General features: G+C 32.9%; 5 protein-coding genes across 8 annotated transcripts in view; 2 read left to right on the top strand and 3 right to left on the bottom strand.

Annotated features, from left to right (window-relative positions):
• Nucleotides 1-207: 207 nt before the first annotated feature.
• LOC130902624 (26S proteasome non-ATPase regulatory subunit 6) lies at nt 208-1,505 on the bottom strand. Its single transcript, XM_057814865.1, has one exon. It carries the CDS (start codon nt 1,440-1,442, stop codon nt 273-275), a length of 1,170 nt encoding a protein of 389 aa, XP_057670848.1. The 5' UTR covers nt 1,443-1,505; the 3' UTR covers nt 208-272.
• Nucleotides 1,506-1,614: 109 nt separating this feature from the next.
• On the top strand, nt 1,615-2,935 carry LOC130902626 (vacuolar protein sorting-associated protein 37A). Of its 2 annotated transcripts, XM_057814868.1 has the most exons (5): nt 1,615-1,772; nt 1,826-2,015; nt 2,069-2,186; nt 2,241-2,635; nt 2,683-2,935. In XM_057814868.1, exons 1-5 carry the CDS (start codon nt 1,699-1,701, stop codon nt 2,875-2,877), a joined length of 972 nt encoding a protein of 323 aa, XP_057670851.1. In that variant the 5' UTR covers nt 1,615-1,698; the 3' UTR covers nt 2,878-2,935. The 2 variants fall into 2 exon arrangements, with proteins under 2 accessions (XP_057670851.1, XP_057670850.1); XM_057814867.1 differs by having other exon boundaries at nt 1,626-1,772; nt 2,069-2,635.
• A 765-nt stretch (nt 2,936-3,700) lies between these two features.
• Nucleotides 3,701-5,531, bottom strand: LOC130902625 (ribonucleoside-diphosphate reductase subunit M2). Its single transcript, XM_057814866.1, has 2 exons — nt 5,251-5,531; nt 3,701-5,184 (listed from the first exon to the last, which is right to left on the bottom strand). Exon 2 carries the CDS (start codon nt 5,174-5,176, stop codon nt 4,052-4,054), a length of 1,125 nt encoding a protein of 374 aa, XP_057670849.1. The 5' UTR covers nt 5,177-5,184; nt 5,251-5,531; the 3' UTR covers nt 3,701-4,051.
• Nucleotides 5,532-5,759: 228 nt separating this feature from the next.
• Nucleotides 5,760-8,253, bottom strand: LOC130902600 (short transient receptor potential channel 5-like). The gene is made up of 2 exons (XM_057814834.1): nt 8,047-8,253; nt 5,760-7,969 (listed from the first exon to the last, which is right to left on the bottom strand). Exons 1-2 carry the CDS (start codon nt 8,201-8,203, stop codon nt 5,826-5,828), a joined length of 2,301 nt encoding a protein of 766 aa, XP_057670817.1. The 5' UTR covers nt 8,204-8,253; the 3' UTR covers nt 5,760-5,825.
• A 4,629-nt stretch (nt 8,254-12,882) lies between these two features.
• The window catches only part of LOC130902617 (cardioacceleratory peptide receptor-like), a 48,198-nt gene continuing 41,076 nt past the window's right edge, over nt 12,883-20,004 (top strand). The window contains exon 1 of one of the 3 annotated variants that reach the window (XM_057814856.1): nt 12,883-13,059. The gene's annotated coding sequence lies outside the window, so the exon portion shown is untranslated. The remainder of the gene's footprint in view (nt 13,060-20,004) is intronic. The other 2 variants (XM_057814854.1, XM_057814855.1) reach the window with 2 other exon arrangements.

Below are 20,004 nucleotides of genomic sequence, written 5' to 3'. Positions count from 1 at the left end.
TCCATACATGGCTCTATGTGAGTAAAAAACAGAAGGCATCCTTCCCACGTGTTCCAGGTACCTCAGACGTGCCCCCCCCCCCCCCCGGATGAATACCACCATATCTGGCTCCCCCTAGATCTGTCTCAGTTCAGCATTCCTCCGGATCCTCCATGCAACGTTCTCACAAACAGGACTGGGGTAGTGCAAATGTGTAGTAGATTTCAATTGAGAGAAAAGCATTTATTTCCTTAATTACAGATATATTTATAAAAAAAAAAACAAGTTTTCATTTAAATATTAATAACTCTGGACAACTTCTGGACTCTGTTCAGTAGTAAATCTCCTTGTTTAACGACAGAGTTGAACTGGGCGTTCTTCAAATCAGGTCTGTTGGTTTCAACAATTCCACCGACTCTATCAATTTTACAATGTAATCTTCCGGCTGCTATAAAAGTCGATAATTCTTCATCGATGTATTCGACTGTAACACCGAAAGCTTCAGCCATATATTGTAATGTAAGAGAACGGTAGGATTCCAAAAGTTGTGTATAAGCTAAAATCTTCATCTCCCTTACGTAGTAACGGTAATGAGGGTTTAAAAAGTAATCTTTTCTTAAAACTGTCTCAACTTCTGCTAAGTTTGTGAAAAATTCTGCATATTGACAGTTATACAAAGAAAATAAATAGTCTTTTACAAAAGGTTCTGAATGTAGAACTTCTAGTATTTCGGAACCTTTTACAACTTTATCTCTGAGTTGATTTCGCGGTAAGCTTATAATAGATGTGTATACAGTGTATCTGACGAAAGCTTTGTAATCCATCAATTCGTAGGAAGTAAAGGTACTGACTGTATCCAAAAATAAATTAGCGGCAGTTTTAAAATCTCTTACTGACATACAATATGCACCTTGGTATACTTTTAAACGATTTCTTCTATCCCAATCTCCTCCTTCTTCTATTAAGCTTTTAGCTTTATCGATATTTCGAGTAATGAGATCGTGATCCATAAAGAAAAGACCGATTCTTATTAAATGGAATATTATATCTAACCTGTGACCAAGTGAGACAGTCTTATCATAAGTTTGTCTAAACGTACTTATTGCGTTGTCTTTATCACCAATACGGCTGTAGTATTCCGCTTTTCTCAAATAAGCTTCTCTTACTTCCATTTCTCCCAAATTCTTCTCTGCGTCTTCTATCGCTTCATCTAGTAATTTAATTTGTTCGTCATTTTTCGACTTTAAAGTTTTCAGTAAATTAACGTCTAATTTCCAGCCGGTTTCTTTACATAGCGCTTCATACCAAGGAGCCATGTCATCCTTCTTGATCGCTTCTGTGATTTTAGCGTGAATATTTTTGTCGTTACGATATTCAACTAAACTTAATAGAAATTTGCAATGCGCCAATTCTAAATCAGGATTTTTTTCAAGACCCTGGTCTTCCAAATTTTCAACGGGCATTATCGATGACTATTTGCTTTCACACTAAACCAAAATGACACAACAAAATTGCAAATGAAATGACTCTTCTTCTTTTTCATCGTGTTTGTCAAATGTCAAAAATTTTGACATAAGTAGATCCGATGTATCATACGGTAGATTCAATGTATTCAATAGTTCCAATAAACCAACTAGCTTTATATAAAAAAACATCAGTCACACGTCATATTTTTGTTGATTTATTTCTATCTTCTTGAAAACATTTTTTTTTAATGAAATGTTACCAAGATTATTAAAAGCAAATGATATCCGCAAACATCAAATAAATACTTTAAAGATATTTAATGAAAAGTAAATATTATGAATTGTCAGGTTCCAAATCTATATTTCAGTATAATTTTTAGCGTTGCTGAAATTATCGAAGGAGAAGAATATGATTTATATTTTAATTCTGGAGGTAACAATTTATGTTTAAAAGTATCTTTACCTAAAGATTTTCCCAATGAAAAACCTTCGTTAAAAATAATACCCACAATAGTACATACTTGGATAACTAGTGACGGTGATATTACTTCAGCCCCTGGTTTGCTTAATGTTAGTATAAAATTGATTTCGCTTATTCGGATTGAATTTATAAATGATTTTAGTGGACTGTACATTCGGATTTAGGTAGAGTAGTACAAGCAATTATTAGAGAGTATCAAAGAACTCCACCACCTTTAGCTGTTAATCAATCAGCGAGTATGTCACCTACGATTCCAATAAGTAAAAAAATATTTTTTATTTGTCAAAAACTAGTTTTTATTATTGAAATTTCAGATGGCGAAATTCGGGCGAGTCCAATAAATTTCTCCACGTTCTCAAATATGAAGAGTTTTTCACCTCCACCTCACCCACAACAAATTCTGTCTATTCCAGAATTATCGACGTTAACTTTAGACGAATTACAATTTTTGAATGAAAATACAGACAAACAGGACGAATTTATTGAACAACTTGCCCCTATTAAAGAACAAAACAAAGCTTTAGACAGTTTAATTCAAAACGTAGAAGAACTAGCAGAAAGTAACTTTAGTAAAGAAGATAAATTAAAAGAACTGAAAAAAAGCGTAGAAAATAGATTAGAAGAAATAACAAAATTGGCGTTTGAAAATGAAAGATTACATTCTGTGTATCAACAATTATATGACAAATACGCTCCGAGAAATATACAGGTAAAATTACGATTAAATAATTGGTTTTAGTATAAAGTTTTTTTTAGGAACAACTTAAGTTAGAAGCAGAAAAGGCCGACATAGAGAGTGAGAGAGTAGCCGAATCGTTTTTAAACGGAGATATAGACGTCGATAAATTCGTTAGTGATTTTATTAAAATTAAAACTTTGTCACAAAGTAGAAAAACTAAGGAAGAAAAATTAGGTCAGCAATTAGATAGACTGGAACAAGCTGGATTCTAATTACTTTCGTGCAATTCTAGTTTGTAGTTTTTTTAATAATAAAATAATTCATAATCAACTTTTCACTGTATTATTTTCTTTAAATAAACCACAATTAAATACCTATTGTAACAAGCATGTGAGCCAGTCCAGTACTGCAGTTTGTTTACATTGATAAAGGAACCTGCCAAATTTCAAAATGGAACATTAAAGCGCTTGTGCCTTAGCTCAATTTCGAGTTTATTTTCAAATACATTCAATAAAACAATACTCTTTATATAAAAATTCTATTCATTTTGTAATATTTTAAGCAATGACGTTTTGAAGTTTCAATAGACAACCGGGGTGTGACGTCACAGCCGCCATATTGTTATAGTTCACTTTCCAAAGTTTGTTAAGTAATGTGTGCTCTTGAAAAAGTTTCTATTTAGTTTATTGTTACGTAAAAGGTATTTTTTTTTTGGAAAATTTAGCAAAGAAAAAATCACCAAATATATACGATCGTCAATTGCAGTTTGGAAAGTGATCCCTGACCTGTGTTAACTATGGCTGTGTGTGACGTCAACGTAGTCGATTTAACAGAACTGATCGGTAATGTAAACAAACAGCAGGATCGGACTAGACTATTCTGAATTTATCATAATACGATTATTTTATTTTTGAATAAGAATTAAAGAAATCCTATTGAACTGTATAAGGAATCATTATTAAGCTAATATTGTCTAATATAAACACAATTAGTGAAATATTTATACCATAAAAATTATGTTAAAAACTTACCTAGTCGTTTAGAAACTTGTTAAATTTGTAGTAATAAAAAGGTGGTTGAAATTAAAACTATATATGTTTCACATATTTATTTATTTTTAAATTACAGGAAATATATGTGATTCTGGTGGCATTTACAATTTTTTTAGTATAAATAAAATACCCGTTCGGAAAAATTTCATCAAAAATTGAAAGTTTTCATATATCGTTTTAAACCCGAGGCCAATACTATTCGAAATAAATATATTCAGTTCTATTTGATTTAATAAAATTTAAACTAAAATTGATATTTCAATCGATTATGTTTAAAGTTAGTTTCACACAAAAAATAAAATTATATATAATATATAAAATTGATAATCTATACAGTATATAATGAAAATCTAGCTTCTATCACATTTAGAAAGTAGTCAGTATAAAGAAGTTTTCAAAAATCTGCGTCGACTTTAAAATCTGTATCTCCAGAATCGATAACACCCTCTTTTTGATATTCCCCGACTTTCTTTTCAAAGAAATTAGTTTTACCGTCAGTGGAAATGATGTTCATGAAATCAAAAGGATTTTTTGAATTGTAAATTTTGTTACAGCCTAATTCGAGCAATAATCTGTCTGCTACAAATTCGATATATTGACACATTAAATCGGAATTCATTCCGATTAAACTGACCGGAAGAGCTTGAGATAGAAATTCTTGTTCAATATTAACCGCGTCCCGTATTATATCGGTTACACGTTCCACCGAAGGTTTTTGAACTAGATGAGTGAATAATAAACATGCAAAATCGCAATGTAAGCCTTCGTCTCTCGATATTAATTCGTTGGAGAAAGTTAAACCAGGCATAATACCTCTCTTTTTCAACCAAAATATAGACGCGAAACTACCAGAGAAAAATATACCTTCGACCGCGGCGAAAGCTACGATTCGTTCACCAAATGTCGAGTTTTTCGAACTGATCCATTTCAAAGCCCAATCGGCCTTTTTTTTAACGCAAGGAAGTGTTTCGATGGCATTAAACAAGAATTTCTTCTCATCGGGATCACTAATAAGCGTTTCTATTAACATACTATACATTTCAGAATGGATATTTTCCATGGCGATTTGAAATCCGTAGAAACACCTCGCTTCGGTTACTTGAACTTCTTGACTGAATCTTTCAACTAAATTTTCATTAACGATTCCGTCAGAAGCTGCGAAAAAAGCTAAAACGTGCGATATGAAATGCCTTTCGTCGTTTGTTAGCAAATTCCATTGTTCCAAATCTCTAGAAAGATCGACTTCTTCTGTGGTCCAAAACGAGGCTTCGGCTTCTTTATATTTTGCCCATATATCGGGATATTCTATTGGAAAAATCACAAAACGTCTGGGGTTTTCGCGTAACAAAGGTTCCAATTCGGGATCGAAATTCGTATTATCGTCTCCATCTTGTATAGATTTTTTAGTTTTTACAGGAGATTTCACCAAAGGCGTGTCGAGTATAACGTTACCATTGTTTTCGGATAAAACCATTTTTTCCGTTTTTATAACCAAATTTTCTTTATCGTACGCAGGCATTCTTACTTCTATATTATATAAAAAAGGTACTTATAATTAAAAAAATAAATGCTTTAAAATTTAAAAGGACTTACCAAAGCAAAGTTAATTCGTGTCACTACAATAACAAACAGCGCGGGAACCCGGGAAATCACTTTATATATATCCTCGTATTTGGCGCGAAACTATGTAATTATATAAATATTACTGTTATTAGTATTACAATCACGAAAACATTTTTGGTTATTAATAAGAGATTAAAATATCCTCTAAATCCACAGCAAATATTTCATAACATTGTATAATTTTTAATAATTTAGGTTATGGTATATTATTTAGAAACTGCGTTAACATATGATTCTATCAATTGACATTTGACAGAATAATTTCTTTTTGGCGGTAACGTATATAATTATAATGACAAAAGTACTAAATTATAATGGAATATCAAATTTTTTTCATATAAACGTTGTTTCTTTTATAAATTAATACTTTTATGGAATCAAAAAGTAATATTTCGAAATAAGTTAGTTACACGCTAACGCCATCTTTTGTCGTAGTGGTATACAATAGAAAAGGACAGATCCGGCTTTTCCCCACAAGATCATTAACAAATAAATATATTTAGTATAAAAAAATTACAATATATAAAACTTAATTACGATCGAATCTATTTTTCTTCGACGATTTGCGATAAAAGATTCTTCAATTCGTGTATTTCTTGTCTGAGCAAATCGAAATCGCTGGAAGCGGCTTCGGCCATATCTTTTTCTCTAAAATACCTTTGGACTAACAACGTCATAAGAGCCGCGTATTCGACATCGTTCATTTTTTTCGTTGGCGTTTCGAAAGGCGTTTTATTAGTTTTACAACAACCGGGCGTATCCGCGTTACCGTTAATCAAATTCACGAAATTGTTTATTCCGCTCGGAGTCGGTACGAGATTGAACGGCGAAGGGGTAGTCGATTGCAACATAAATTCCATATAAAAATCGGTTTTTCCGAAGGTCCATTCGACGTCTAAATTATCTATAACCCTTTGAAACGTCGCCGACATCGTAGCTATAAGCATATTTAGTATCATTACGACGATAAGTACTTCGAATAGAGCGAAAACTATATACCCAACGGCTTCGGTGAATTCGTGCGTGTTTATGATCGTCGTATCCGGTGTTTCGCCCGGAAGATTTTCTATAACAACGTCGGCCGATTCTAAAGGAGACATACAAAGTATAGCCCAAAAGAACGTTTTTAAAGTCGAAGCGAAATCGACGAACGACGAAACTTGTTGGGTTTTGATTTGGTTTTCGTCGATTTGAACCATACCGTCGTAGTACTGATAAAATCTACACATACCGGCCGAAAACGAAATTATAACTATAACGAATATAATTATATATTTGGCCAGATCGGCGCACATTTTTCCCAAAGATATTTGTAATGGTCCCATGTAATAATTCAATCGACAATAAAACATCAGTTTGAAATAAGCCATGATGGTGGCTATCGAAAAACAACCTTCGGCGATTAATAAAGGATCTAAATGATGCCAATATTTCCTTTCTAAATCCTGTTGATCGTTATTTCGGACGTCGATATACGAAGCTAACCAAAATAAAAAAGTCAACAAGAATAGAACGTTATTTATAATGCCGTGCCAATTCCAAAGACTTTTGAAAAATCTGTAAGGTCCTAATAGTATAAACATTCTTATTAAACTCCAAACGTTACCGGCGACGAAAATTACAATAATCGGTTCCAAACCCGAATCGGGCGGTCTCCTTTTTTGTTTCGTCTTATCTAAATTCGATTCCAAAAAAATGATAATCAAAAATATCAGATACGAAGATATGTGACTCAACATTTTGTTTAAAGGTATACTCCAAAACGTTATTAGACCCGAATTGGGCATTACCAAACTCATCAGAGCTATTATAGGTAACATAAAAGCCCTTCCTATGGGATACAACAATTTTATTATACGAGGTTTGATTATATATTCGTGCCAGTCTCCGTTCCAAGCCGCTTCGACGATTTGTTGAGTATTCGGATGGGCTACGAAAGTTTTTTGTTTGTAATCCAAAGCTAAAGTTAATCTAGGAAATTGGAATACGTTGGACGAATGCAGACCGGCGCTTTGGGTTAAAATCAATTCCATTTCGTTGGTACTACGGACGCACGCTATTAAATCCACCGCGAACGTACTAACCTCCTCGGATAATTCCGTGTAAGCGACTCGAAATTCCGGTACCAAAAACGAGGATTCCTTCAATTCTTTGGATAATTGGAAAGCGGCCAATATGGGATCGTGCGTCGAATAACATATATACGCCGGATTGGCTACCGCCCTATAAAGATTTAGTCTCAAACTTTCGGCGTGCAGAAGATCGTCGTGTTCCAATCGCGATCTGCATTCCGAACAACGACAAGACGGCGGATGCGGTTTACTCATACTGTGTCCGCGTTCGATCAACAATTTTATTATTTCGTAATGACCGCATTGGGCGGCCAATATCAAAGGGGTTACGTAATCGGGGAAATCGGAACTGTGCGTCACTCCGACGTATTCTAAGCTCGGTGATATTTCACCGGTTTTATCCAGGAGCATTTTTAATATTAGCGGTTGATTGTCTTTTACGGCGTGTAGGGCGCAATCTCCGATATCTATACCGGGTCGGGTCAATAGGAATTCGACCATAGCGTCGGAGTGAGCTTGAACGGCTATCAAAAGCGCGCTGACTCCTTGGAAATTCGTGCAATTTATATTCGTGTTGGGGTTTTGTTGTAAATGATCTTTCACGGCTAGTACGTCACCTGAAAACAACGCATTTAAACGTAATAATAATAACAAAAAAAAAAAAAAAAAAAAAATTCGTTGTAAAGAATTTTACCAGAAGCGACTAATTCGAAAAAACGTTTTTCGGTTTCTTGCAGTTGGGGTAAAATGATGCTCGGTCGTGGTACTAAAACGTCCGCTTCTTCCGTTAATCTTCTATACGGGTACGATTTGGGGGGTTGCGCGTTCGGAGGATTATTTTCTTTCGACATGTTTCAAAAATTTTTCAAAAATCATTGTGACAACTAACCTAAAATTTAACATCAAATCCGCTACTACGACGTTACTTATTATCGCTATAATCTCCGATAAATGTACGAGGATCGTACCAAAAGTACCCGCGAAGAATCGTCGACGTTTTAACCACCGACATCGCAACTTTATTGTTTGACCACCGAGTCTGTGAACAAAAAATAATCCCGGGAGGTTAAATCTGTCCAATTTAATATTTAATTCGTTAATTTTGGTCATTGTAATGAGGAATTTGTGACCTGGTGCATTGCGCGCTTTCTTCTTAACCAATTGCGGTCGTTTTTGCTTAATTTCGTTGCGATTAGTTCGCATAATACTCGCAGTTGATAATTTTTTTCTTTTTTTCGAGATATTAAATGGAAATAAGCCCAAAAAACCCCGACGATTGTAGATGGAACGGTGTTCGCTTTCTTTGGAGCCGCCCCTGTCTTTTTTCGTCTATCGAATGCGAAGTGATGGACTCAATTTTCATCCGCGATTATTCGACTCGATGGAAAACATCTTCACGACGCTGTTTTTCTTACGTTTCTTTCCATATAGAACTCAGCTTACTAATTTTCATATTTTCGATCGAAATATACGATGTATCGTACTTTTCGTAATGCCTATTATGTTTTTTAGCTTACGTACTTTCCCCTCGACGATCATTCGGTGGATTTTCTTCAAAATTTCTAAAATTATCACTTTGTTTAATCGAGCAAAGCGATGCTGATATTCCTACGGTCTCGTCTAAACTTTGCTACCCGATATTTTACAATCGATATAGAAGAAACGGTCTCATATTGGTCGAACTAACGCCTTTCGTGTAAACAATTTTTTTTTTTTCGTTCAAACCAACTACCGCCGTCTCTTCTAGGACCGTTTCCTTATATCCAAATACGGAATATTTTTTGAAAAATGACTTATTTATATTCGATTTACGTCTCTAATCGATAATTGATGTCAAAATTTTTGTTTAATCGTAATAAAACGATTATCGCTGTGTTAAAACGTACGTCGCCGGCTAGTGTGATCGCCCCTTTAGGAATTTAAATTTAAATCGATGGTATACAAAACGTAGAAACCGCGTAAAAACAAAAATACCGAACGATAATCGTACAATCAATCACGGTAGGATTATAAACGAGAAAATTGCGATCAGGGCCGGATTAGTACGTAGTACAACTGACCGACTCTAATCGGGAAGTGAAACGGAGCTTAAATTATTCGACGTCGTAGTCCGTATCTGATATGATCGTTAAGCACGCGTTTTATAAAAAAAAAATTGTAATAATAGTACGAGAATTTTCAATCGTGACACAATCGACGAACGGCCGTTCGTTTAAAGATTTATACGATTGTTTTCTGAATGGAAAACGTCGTCGAACGATCTAATAAATTCGTGTCTGATTAACGTTCACTGTATATATATAAGATATCGTTTATTGCTACTGTCTCGTAACCGCGGGAAACATTCGTCAACTTTCATTAGACAAACACAAAAAAAAATTTAACTTCGGACGTACAAGGCGGTCGGTCATCGATCTTTCTTTATATCGAATATTGTATAAAATTATAGGATTTATCGGACGTCCTGTATTTAAAGGCGAATATTCCGGCGTATTTTTGTAATAATAACGAAATTTATAAGGAAAAAAAAACTAACCGCCGCCAAAGGGGTGAATACGACGGGAATTAATGCGGCAAAAGCAAAAAAATCCCCATTATTCTCAAGCTATTTTATAGTTCACGTAATTTATCGCAAGAATAAGAAAAAACGAATTTAAAATAGTTTAATTCTCATAAGAATTAATATTAGTAATTCTATATTTTGGAAGAAATTTCGATCGCACCTCGTATATTTCAACGTTTCCGATAAATATAAAGATGGAAGATTTCACAGTTTGTATATATAATTAGTGCCCGTGGCATAATTCGCGTTTTAACATCACGAACAGTCAGTCACTTTTAATAGAATACACACCATAAATAATTGTTATGTTTTATAGTATTTATTGTTCTGTCTATTTCCATTATCACTTAAATGGTCAACAAAATAATTGAATATTTTTAAATATTGTAAATAAACTTGGATATTTAATACCGTTATGTCATATTCTACTTCTTTTTTAACTCCAATACGACTTATATAATCAGATTAAGTTACTACTTTAATAATAATAATAGTTCTGTCAAATTCTACTTCTTTTTTAACACCAATACGACTTATATAACAAGATCGAGTTGCTACTTTAATATTATGTTAATAAGAGTCCTGTCAAATTCTTCTATTTTTTTATTCTTATCGCGATAAACGATTTTAATAATCGATATTAGTGGTATTTGTATTAACCACGATTTCTAGTATCGAATTTGTACGAGATAAAAGACAAAGTACGAAAACGAAGTTATAAATTTATGTTTTTTCAACGGAATTTTTATCGCTTTGGAAAGCGCCGTTTTATTTACAATATCTTCCTTTTTAAGTTAAATATTTGCATAAAATGATCGTTAATATTAAAAAGAGATTCGACTATGCCGAATCAAAAAGAATAAAATGAATAAGCAAACGGTCTCGTATCAAGAATCCATTAAAAACAAACAAACGTCGCTAATTAACCTGGATACATTATTTAAAATAGATCAGAGAAAATTTAATAATAACTAGATGTTTCTCATTAAATTTTATTAGATAAGAAATACAGGATGATGCTATTCTATACTTACGTATAATTAAATGAAATATAAACAAAGTAAATGACGTATGACGTTGACATATTGACATATTTAGGACGTATCGCCACCACACAAGCACCCAACCAGACATTCGAAATGTGTTCGTGAAATCAATATTCGTTGTTGGTTTTCAGAAAGAAGATTTAATAAATCGTGGACCGAATCGCCTTGTAGAATTTACGTAAATTAAGCAACGATCTTTTAGCGATTCAAAGTCTTTGCGTCGAGTAATAAAATTGTCAGTAAGTTTCCAATAAATTTCATATTTGATTGCTCTTTGGAAACGTTATAAAAAGATAGTGGAAATTTGAAATATATACCGATACGTAGATAATCTTTAATCGGTGTAACAATCGACATGAAAACTGGTTGAACTCCATATCGATAAGACACAACGTCCATAATCACTTCCGAGTTAATAAAAAATGTCGTTACAACGTATAAGGATTCGTAATTTGTAATAAAACGACAAACTTGTTAGCGAAACGCATCATCTGGAACATCTACCGCATTTCTTGGCGTAATTTTAACGACAGGGTGAAACAAAATCATTACTAGTCGAAAAAAAAAAAAATATTCAGGTCGATAACCTCAATAAAAATCGAAATTAATTTAAAACAATACAACAATTAAATGTTGACCGCAAGGTATTTGGTCAGATACAAAAAAACCACGAAACTATACGTACTGAATCAATTCCAAACATAATATTATATACGAGGTATCTCAAATTTGCAATATCGATGGCCCTAGGGACTTTTCCGGCCCCCGGGTCGTACCGGTAACACCCGCGATCGCAATTTATCACAGAAAGAAGAATCGTGTCTTTTTAGAGCATATAGTTTCGCCATCTTGTAACCGCAAGCGGAAATATCCAATTTTTTTATCTTCCATTAAAAATCTTTCTTAGCCGTTAACGAGCGCTTCGGCGCGACGTGAATCGGTTGAGTCGTGTAATCGAAGTTGTAAAACGATTCGTTTGTGTCGTACGTAGGTGTCGTTGCCGTAACTTCATTTCAAAAGTGACAATTTGAAAATTGAGCAGAATTTTAACAAATTTTCCACCTGCGACACGATTTAATTAGGTTAAGTGAGGCGTTTTTCGGTCGAAATCAATTCTCGTGCCAGAATTATGTCGACGTTGACAGTTACATTTAAAAATCAACGGCGATTATTCCGAGAATCGATATTTCGAAGCATAAATAGACGCGCGTATGGAAAACGGTTTCGAAAATAACGTGTACCGTTTATACAGTTCATTTAATATATACGGGGTGGATAATTTATGAACCACCCGGCAAGTTTTGATAACTGTAGGTGTAATAATCGAGAAATTGGGGGCAAAAAAAAGTGTCATCCTGATAGAATGACGATTATTGGATCCATTTGTTTACGTAAATCTTCATTTCCAGATAAAGTGATTTGTAAAAGACTTTTCCGAGATTTTCCGCGTGAATACCTGCTCGCACGAACGCATCACGCAGGTGTAATTCTTCTTCTACGTAAACGTGATGATTCTGTACATAGATCGACGTTTTTAAAGTTATAATTTCCATATACCGATGGTAAGGAACGCGGCGCGTCGACGACAGAGCCCTTTATTAAGAATTTCTGGTACTATTGAACGATTTGATTGGGAGGAGGCGTAATAAAACGTGCTACGACTTATGTGTCTTAAGTGTTTAGACGTAAACTTCGAAATTTACGTGAAAAAAGATTGTCGTGTCCATAAAAACATTTTTTTTTTTTTCTATCCGAAACGGTAGTTTGAAGCGGACATTCCGTAGACGTGCGGGAGCATCCCTTGCCGTTTTCGTCGGCGCGCTCCATCTTTCAATTTTCTATCTTCGGCATTTAAATCTCGATCAAGATTCAGTTTGTCCTGTACGTCCTATACCGAAGAATCGGCGGACTCATATAACACATACGGCGGACTACGACGACGACGTAGACGTCGCAAACAAGTTTGAAAAGATCCGCACGGTTTTTCCCGTAAAAATAATAAATTTAAACGATGGGATAGTTTTTTTTTTAACGGTGTTTGCGTGATAGTTTTTAGTGAAATCGACAACGGGAAACATGGTTTCTAAAGGAACGAATCGTAAGTTCGAAAAATTTTCCTACTTTATCGAGTAAAATGAATATTCGAAAATAATTCGTTTTTTTTCTTTTTCTTTTTTGTATTGAATCATCAAAAAGCGAACGTCGAGTATTCGTTAGCGAATATTCTTCGTCGGTGTCGAAAACTAATAAATCTCGTAAATTTGATGATTCGATTTTTTTTTTTTTTTTCGGTAAAATTTTGACCAAAATAACAACAGTCATGTCACATTGCTTTGGAAAGCTTCCAGGAGAATTTACAGCTTTCATTTCCGTACTGTCTGGACTCGATAGATTACTTGGAAATAGATTAAATATTTCAAATTGCGGTCCAGAATAACGGGCGTTTGACAGGTGTTAGTCAAAAAAGGAATGAAAGATTACAAAGAAAAGACTTTAACTCTATATAAATTACTTATTAATTATTTAATATGCTTAATCTTATCATTTATATACGTAGCAACGTTTAAACAAATTAAACGTGTTTATGGTATTTTCTGAATTCGACTGCTGCTTTGAAAAACGTTTTGCAAATTGCTGCTTTGAAAAATAATTTGCAGATTGTTGTTTTGAAAAGCGATTTGCAGATTATTGCTTTGAAAAGCGATTTGCAGATTATTGCTTTGAAAAGTAATTTGTAGATTGCTTCTTTTAAGAGCGATTTGCAGATTATTGCTTTGAACAGCGATTTGCAGATTGCTGTTTTGCAGATTATTGCTTTGAAAAGCGATTTGCAGATTATTGCTTTGAAGAACGATTTACAGATTGTTGTTTTAAAGAGCGATTTATAGATTATTGCTTTGAAAAGCGATTTGCAGATTATTGCTTTGAAAAGTAATTTGTAGATTGCTTCTTTTAAGAGCGATTTGCAGATTATTGCTTTGAACAGCGATTTGCAGATTATTGCTTTGAAAAGCGATTTGCAGATTATTGCTTTGAAAAGTAATTTGTAGATTGCTTCTTTTAAGAGCGATTTGCAGATTATTGCTTTGAAAAGCGATTTGCAGATTATTGCTTTGAAAAGTAATTTGTAGATTGCTTCTTTTAAGAGCGATTTGCAGATTATTGCTTTGAAAAGCGATTTGCAGATTATTGCTTTGAAGAACGATTTACAGATTGTTGTTTTAAAGAGCGATTTATAGATTATTGCTTTGAAAAGCGATTTGCAGATTATTGCTTTGAAGAACGATTTACAGATTGTTGTTTTAAAGAGCGATTTATAGATTATTGCTTTGAAAAGCGATTTGCAGATTATTGCTTTGAAAAGTAATTTGTAGATTGCTTCTTTTAAGAGCGATTTGCAGATTATTGCTTTGAACAGCGATTTATAGATTATTGCTTTGAAAAATAATTTGCAGATTGTTGTTTTGAAAAGCGATTTGCAGATTATTGCTTTGAAAAGTAATTTGTAGATTGCTTCTTTTAAGAGCGATTTGCAGATTATTGCTTTGAAAAGCGATTTGCAGATTATTGCTTTGAAAAGTAATTTGTAGATTGCTTCTTTTAAGAGCGATTTGCAGATTATTGCTTTGAACAGCGATTTATAGATTATTGCTTTGAAAAATAATTTGCAGATTGTTGTTTTGAAAAGCGATTTGCAGATTATTGCTTTGAAAAGTAATTTGTAGATTGCTTCTTTTAAGAGCGATTTGCAGATTATTGCTTTGAAAAGCGATTTGCAGATTGCTGTTTTGCAGATTATTGCTTTGAAAAGCGATTTGCAGATTATTGCTTTGAAGAACGATTTACAGATTGTTGTTTTAAAGAGCGATTTATAGATTATTGCTTTGAAAAGCGATTTGCAGATTATTGCTTTGAAAAGTAATTTGTAGATTGCTTCTTTTAAGAGCGATTTGCATATTATTGCTTTGAAAAGCGATTTGCAGATTATTGCTTTGAACAGCGATTTACAGATTGTTGTTTTAAAGAGCGATTTATAGATTATTGCTTTGAAAAGCGATTTGCAGATTATTGCTTTGAAAAGTAATTTGTAGATTGCTTCTTTTAAGAGCGATTTGCAGATTATTGCTTTGAACAGCGATTTGCAGATTGCTGTTTTGCAGATTATTGCTTTGAAAAGCGATTTGCAGATTATTGCTTTGAAGAACGATTTACAGATTGTTGTTTTAAAGAGCGATTTATAGATTATTGCTTTGAAAAGCGATTTGCAGATTATTGCTTTGAAAAGTAATTTGTAGATTGCTTCTTTTAAGAGCGATTTGCAGATTATTGCTTTGAACAGCGATTTATAGATTATTGCTTTGAAAAATAATTTGCAGATTGTTGTTTTGAAAAGCGATTTGCAGATTATTGCTTTGAAAAGTAATTTGTAGATTGCTTCTTTTAAGAGCGATTTGCAGATTATTGCTTTGAAAAGCGATTTGCAGATTGCTGTTTTGCAGATTATTGCTTTGAAAAGCGATTTGCAGATTATTGCTTTGAAGAACGATTTACAGATTGTTGTTTTAAAGAGCGATTTATAGATTATTGCTTTGAAAAGCGATTTGCAGATTATTGCTTTGAAAAGTAATTTGTAGATTGCTTCTTTTAAGAGCGATTTGCATATTATTGCTTTGAAAAGCGATTTGCAGATTATTGCTTTGAACAGCGATTTACAGATTGTTGTTTTAAAGAGCGATTTATAGATTATTGCTTTGAAAAGCGATTTGCAGATTATTGCTTTGAAAAGTAATTTGTAGATTGCTTCTTTTAAGAGCGATTTGCATATTATTGCTTTGAAAAGCGATTTGCAGATTATTGCTTTGAACAGCGATTTACAGATTGTTGTTTTAAAGAGCGATTTATAGATTATTGCTTTGAAAAGCGATTTGCAGATTATTGCTTTGAAAAGTAATTTGTAGATTGCTTCTTTTAAGAGCGATTTGCATATTATTGCTTTGAAAAGCGATTTGCAGATTATTGCTTTGAACAGCGATTTACAGATTGTTGTTTTAAAGAGCGATTTATAGATTATTGCTTTGAAAAGCGATTTGCAGATTATTGCTTTGAAAAGTAATTTGTAGATTGCTTCTTTTAAGAGCGATTTGCAGATTATTGCTTTGAACAGCGATTTATAGATTATTGCTTTGAAAAGCGATTTGCAGATTATTGCTTTGAAAAGCGATTTGCAGATTGCTGCTTTAAAGAGCGAACTGCTTATGGAGGTGGTTTCTGCATGTTCTAGGGTGCAATTTCTGTAGGAGCGATCGTTCGCGAACAGTTGATAGATGTATCGAGATTTCGACAATGTATTTGGTATATTATATCAACTGCATTGGAGACGAATTTTCTTTTATGTATGATAATAGAAGGCCGCGCATCACTAGAATCGTGCAAAATTACATTGCAGAAGTCGGTTTTTGATTAGTAGTAAATCGAAAGTTTACGGTGAATCGATTTCGATGCACGCGAATATTTTGAACGTTCCACAAAAATGGCGATAAATCGATAATCTATTTATCATCGAACATGTAAAGAAACCAAGGAACAAGGTGAAAGTTATGAGGGGGTGATACTAAATCCAAATATATCTTTCATCATATGAAGTTTAAACTGTTTAAACCACCTGTCTGACACAAGTTTCGATAACCAAGTTAACGACTTCAGGGAGCAAAGATCTAAAGGGGAGTATGTAGGACAGACAAAGAAAATCATTAATGTAGATTTAAAGAGCACACGAAAAATGGAAACGCTTCCATCGGTGTTATTTTTTGAATCTCCTCGACAAAATAAGATCTATATCTCGCAATATCCAACGGAGACGTTCGTAGGGGTCGTAACAACCCCGTAACATCAATTTCGTTTATGACACTGTCCACTCTGGTAGTTTATTTTCGTTAATTTTTTTTAATTAGGGTGAAAAAATCGAAATTTCAGATGTTAAATACATTTGCACCGCGGTGTTACCAGCGGTAACGTGTCGTAGGTCTTTTCGATATCGTTAAATACGATGTTTATAGTTTTTATTACTAGTTTAGTGGTTGTATCGATACATATAGGTATAGACGTACCTCCCTCGTTGAATTTAACTCGATAAATTGTTCATTAATATGTAAAATGTGAATATCGCTGCTTTAATATAACGGGAAACTTCTAATATAACTGTACGTCGGGATTGTTAGGATGTTAACTAATAATATAGATAGATTTTAATATATTCCTCGACTCGCGCAAAGACAAGACTTTTATTATTCAGAATGTACGATGGAATTTATATGAAATTTATTCTTTCATGATGTTTTATTCGAGTAGTTATTCGTACAGGGTGTTACTACGATCGGACCATCTATATTTGAAGAGTATTCCGTGTTGGGTTTTTTCGTTTATATATGTTTATATGGCGAAATATTTTCAAAGTCGAACGTAATTTTGTTATTTTAAATAGAACACCCTGTATATTGATACATTTTTGAAATCTACGTGAAATTTTAGTATACTTTTATATAAAAACTTTTTTCGAAAAATGCATATTTTTTGAGTTATTGATTTTTTTGTAAAAAATTTGACCCTTATAAATGATTTTTTTACGAAGACACCCTTGAAAATATGGAAATGGTTTCTGTTCGGTTGCTTTTAGCAAGGTTGGACGTATTCGAATCTACGTTAAAAATTTTTCCATTGTATACAGGGTGTGTATAAAAAGTGTTCAAAGTTTAACTTCATACATATGAATTTTTAAATACAACCACCTAGTTTTTTATATTTTAATACATTCGGGGGTAGGAAAGTATAAGAGAATTTGCCTTATTTTTTACCCCTAAATGTATTAAAATAGAAAAAACCAGGTGGTTCTATTTAAAAAAATAAAAAAAAATTGATATTTATGAAGTTAAACTTTGAACACGTTTTATACATACCCTGTATAAGTTGAAAAATTTTTCAGCATAGATTCAAATACATCTGATCTTGCTTAAAACAACTGAATAAATACAATTTCCATATCTTCAAGGGTATCTTCGTAAAAAAACAATTTATAGGGGTTAAATTTTTTACAGAAAAATTAATATCTCAAAAAATATACATTTTTCGAAAAAAGTTTTCAGACAAAAGTGTACTATAATTTTACGTAGATTTCAAAAATGTATTAATATATAGGGTGTTCTATATGAAATAACAAAGTTACGTTCGACTTCCGGTATAACCGGAAGTCGGCCATCTTTGAAAATATTTTAGTTAAAAAGATCGTATCCGAAAACCCAAACGTAGAAATTTTCATGATGTTAATATAAGTATTTTGCCATATATACAGATAGTTTTATTTCGTCGTGGGACATCCTGTATATAAATGAATTTTTTTCAATTTTTTAGACCTTTCGATATATTATTGCATCTAAATGTTTTTGATTTTAAGTCTCGTCTGTTTTTTTTTGATAATTTTTAAAAGAAATATAACTTTTTTGACGTTTCGACTTTTATCAAAAAGCATTGCTGAACGCAACTATAATTTTTGACATTCGACAATCGATATTTCGATTCTTCTTTTACGTCAATCGATACCTCAAATTCTATCTTTGTGAATGACGATTTAACATGCTACTAACCTAACCTAACTTTATTTTCAATTGACGTTTCTAAAACTGCTAATCGTTTTAGGGAATTTTGAACGCTAAAGTTCTATTTTTTGACAGTCGAATCATGACATATCGTATTAAAATAAAACGTAATCGATGTCAGTTGGTTATTTATAAGAATAAATAGTAAATCGTTTATGGAATATATAGATTTAGATTATTGATAAATGAGACAGGAAACGGCGGCGCCTCTGTGAAAAACTCCAATACATCTTTCGACTTGATGATATTTTTCAGTATTTCACTCAGTTGAAAAGCGTTAATGAGCCTTGCAGCGATATATCAACCGCAAATAACAAATTACTCACTCAATCTCGTTTTAACAACAACTCGTTATAATACACGGTGTCGCTTTTTTATTTAATAATTTTTCATTCCGTATCATCTGTCATAGATGAAATAAGATAAATTTCGTATAAGTACTAAAATTATCCAAAAAGTACGCGGTCTAATAAAAAAAAAACAAAAATTTTGAAGAAAAAAACGTATTTCTCTCTCCATTGTTGGAAAATATTTGACTACCGATTCACAGGAGGCTAAATCTGGCGAATAGGGAGCACGTATTAGCAATTCAAACTTGAATTATTTGCCGTACACATCGTGTACTGATACAAACAAAACTACCGCCATCTCTAGGTCAAACCAGGTACTTTTATGATCGTTTTCTTATATCAAAATACGGAATTTTGAAAAATAACTTTTATTTATATACAATTCGATTTATATTTATATTCGATATGAAAACAAATGAACCATCGATAATAATACTGTACAAACAAATTTCCGGGAAAACCTGGAGTATCGTCAATATTTTTCGTTTGTACGTTCCGGAAATGAAAATAAGTTCGTTGAATTGTATATAAATTTATGAAAATTGCATTTAATTGCTGGAAATATCGGCCCAATTAATTTTTAACTAACGAAAAAGGGTTTACGTCGCGTAATACGAGGGTTAATCGAGAGTTAAACGTCTCGATATTTAGAAAAGAAAAATTAAAATAAAAATTTGTGGATACGTTCAACAGTTTACGCTAAATACGAGGGTTAATCGAGAGTTAAACGTCTCGATATTTAGAAAAGAAAAATTAAAATAAAAATTTGTGGATACGTTCAACAGTTTACGCTAAATACGAGGGTTAATCGAGAGTTAAACGTCTCGATATTTAGAAAAGAAAAATTAAAATAAAAATTTGTGGATACGTTCAACAGTTTACGCTAAATACGAGGGTTAATCGAGAGTTAAACGTCTCGATATTTAGAAAAGAAAAATTAAAATAAAAATTTGTGGATACGTTCAACAGTTTACGCTAAATACGAGGGTTAATCGAGAGTTAAACGTCTCGATATTTAGAAAAGAAAAATTAAAATAAAAATTT

The sequence above is a fragment of the Diorhabda carinulata genome, chromosome X, assembly GCF_026250575.1.
Source record: "Diorhabda carinulata isolate Delta chromosome X, icDioCari1.1, whole genome shotgun sequence".
Lineage (NCBI taxonomy): Eukaryota > Metazoa > Arthropoda > Insecta > Coleoptera > Chrysomelidae > Diorhabda > Diorhabda carinulata.
This window is presented reverse-complemented; position numbering and strand designations above follow the sequence as displayed.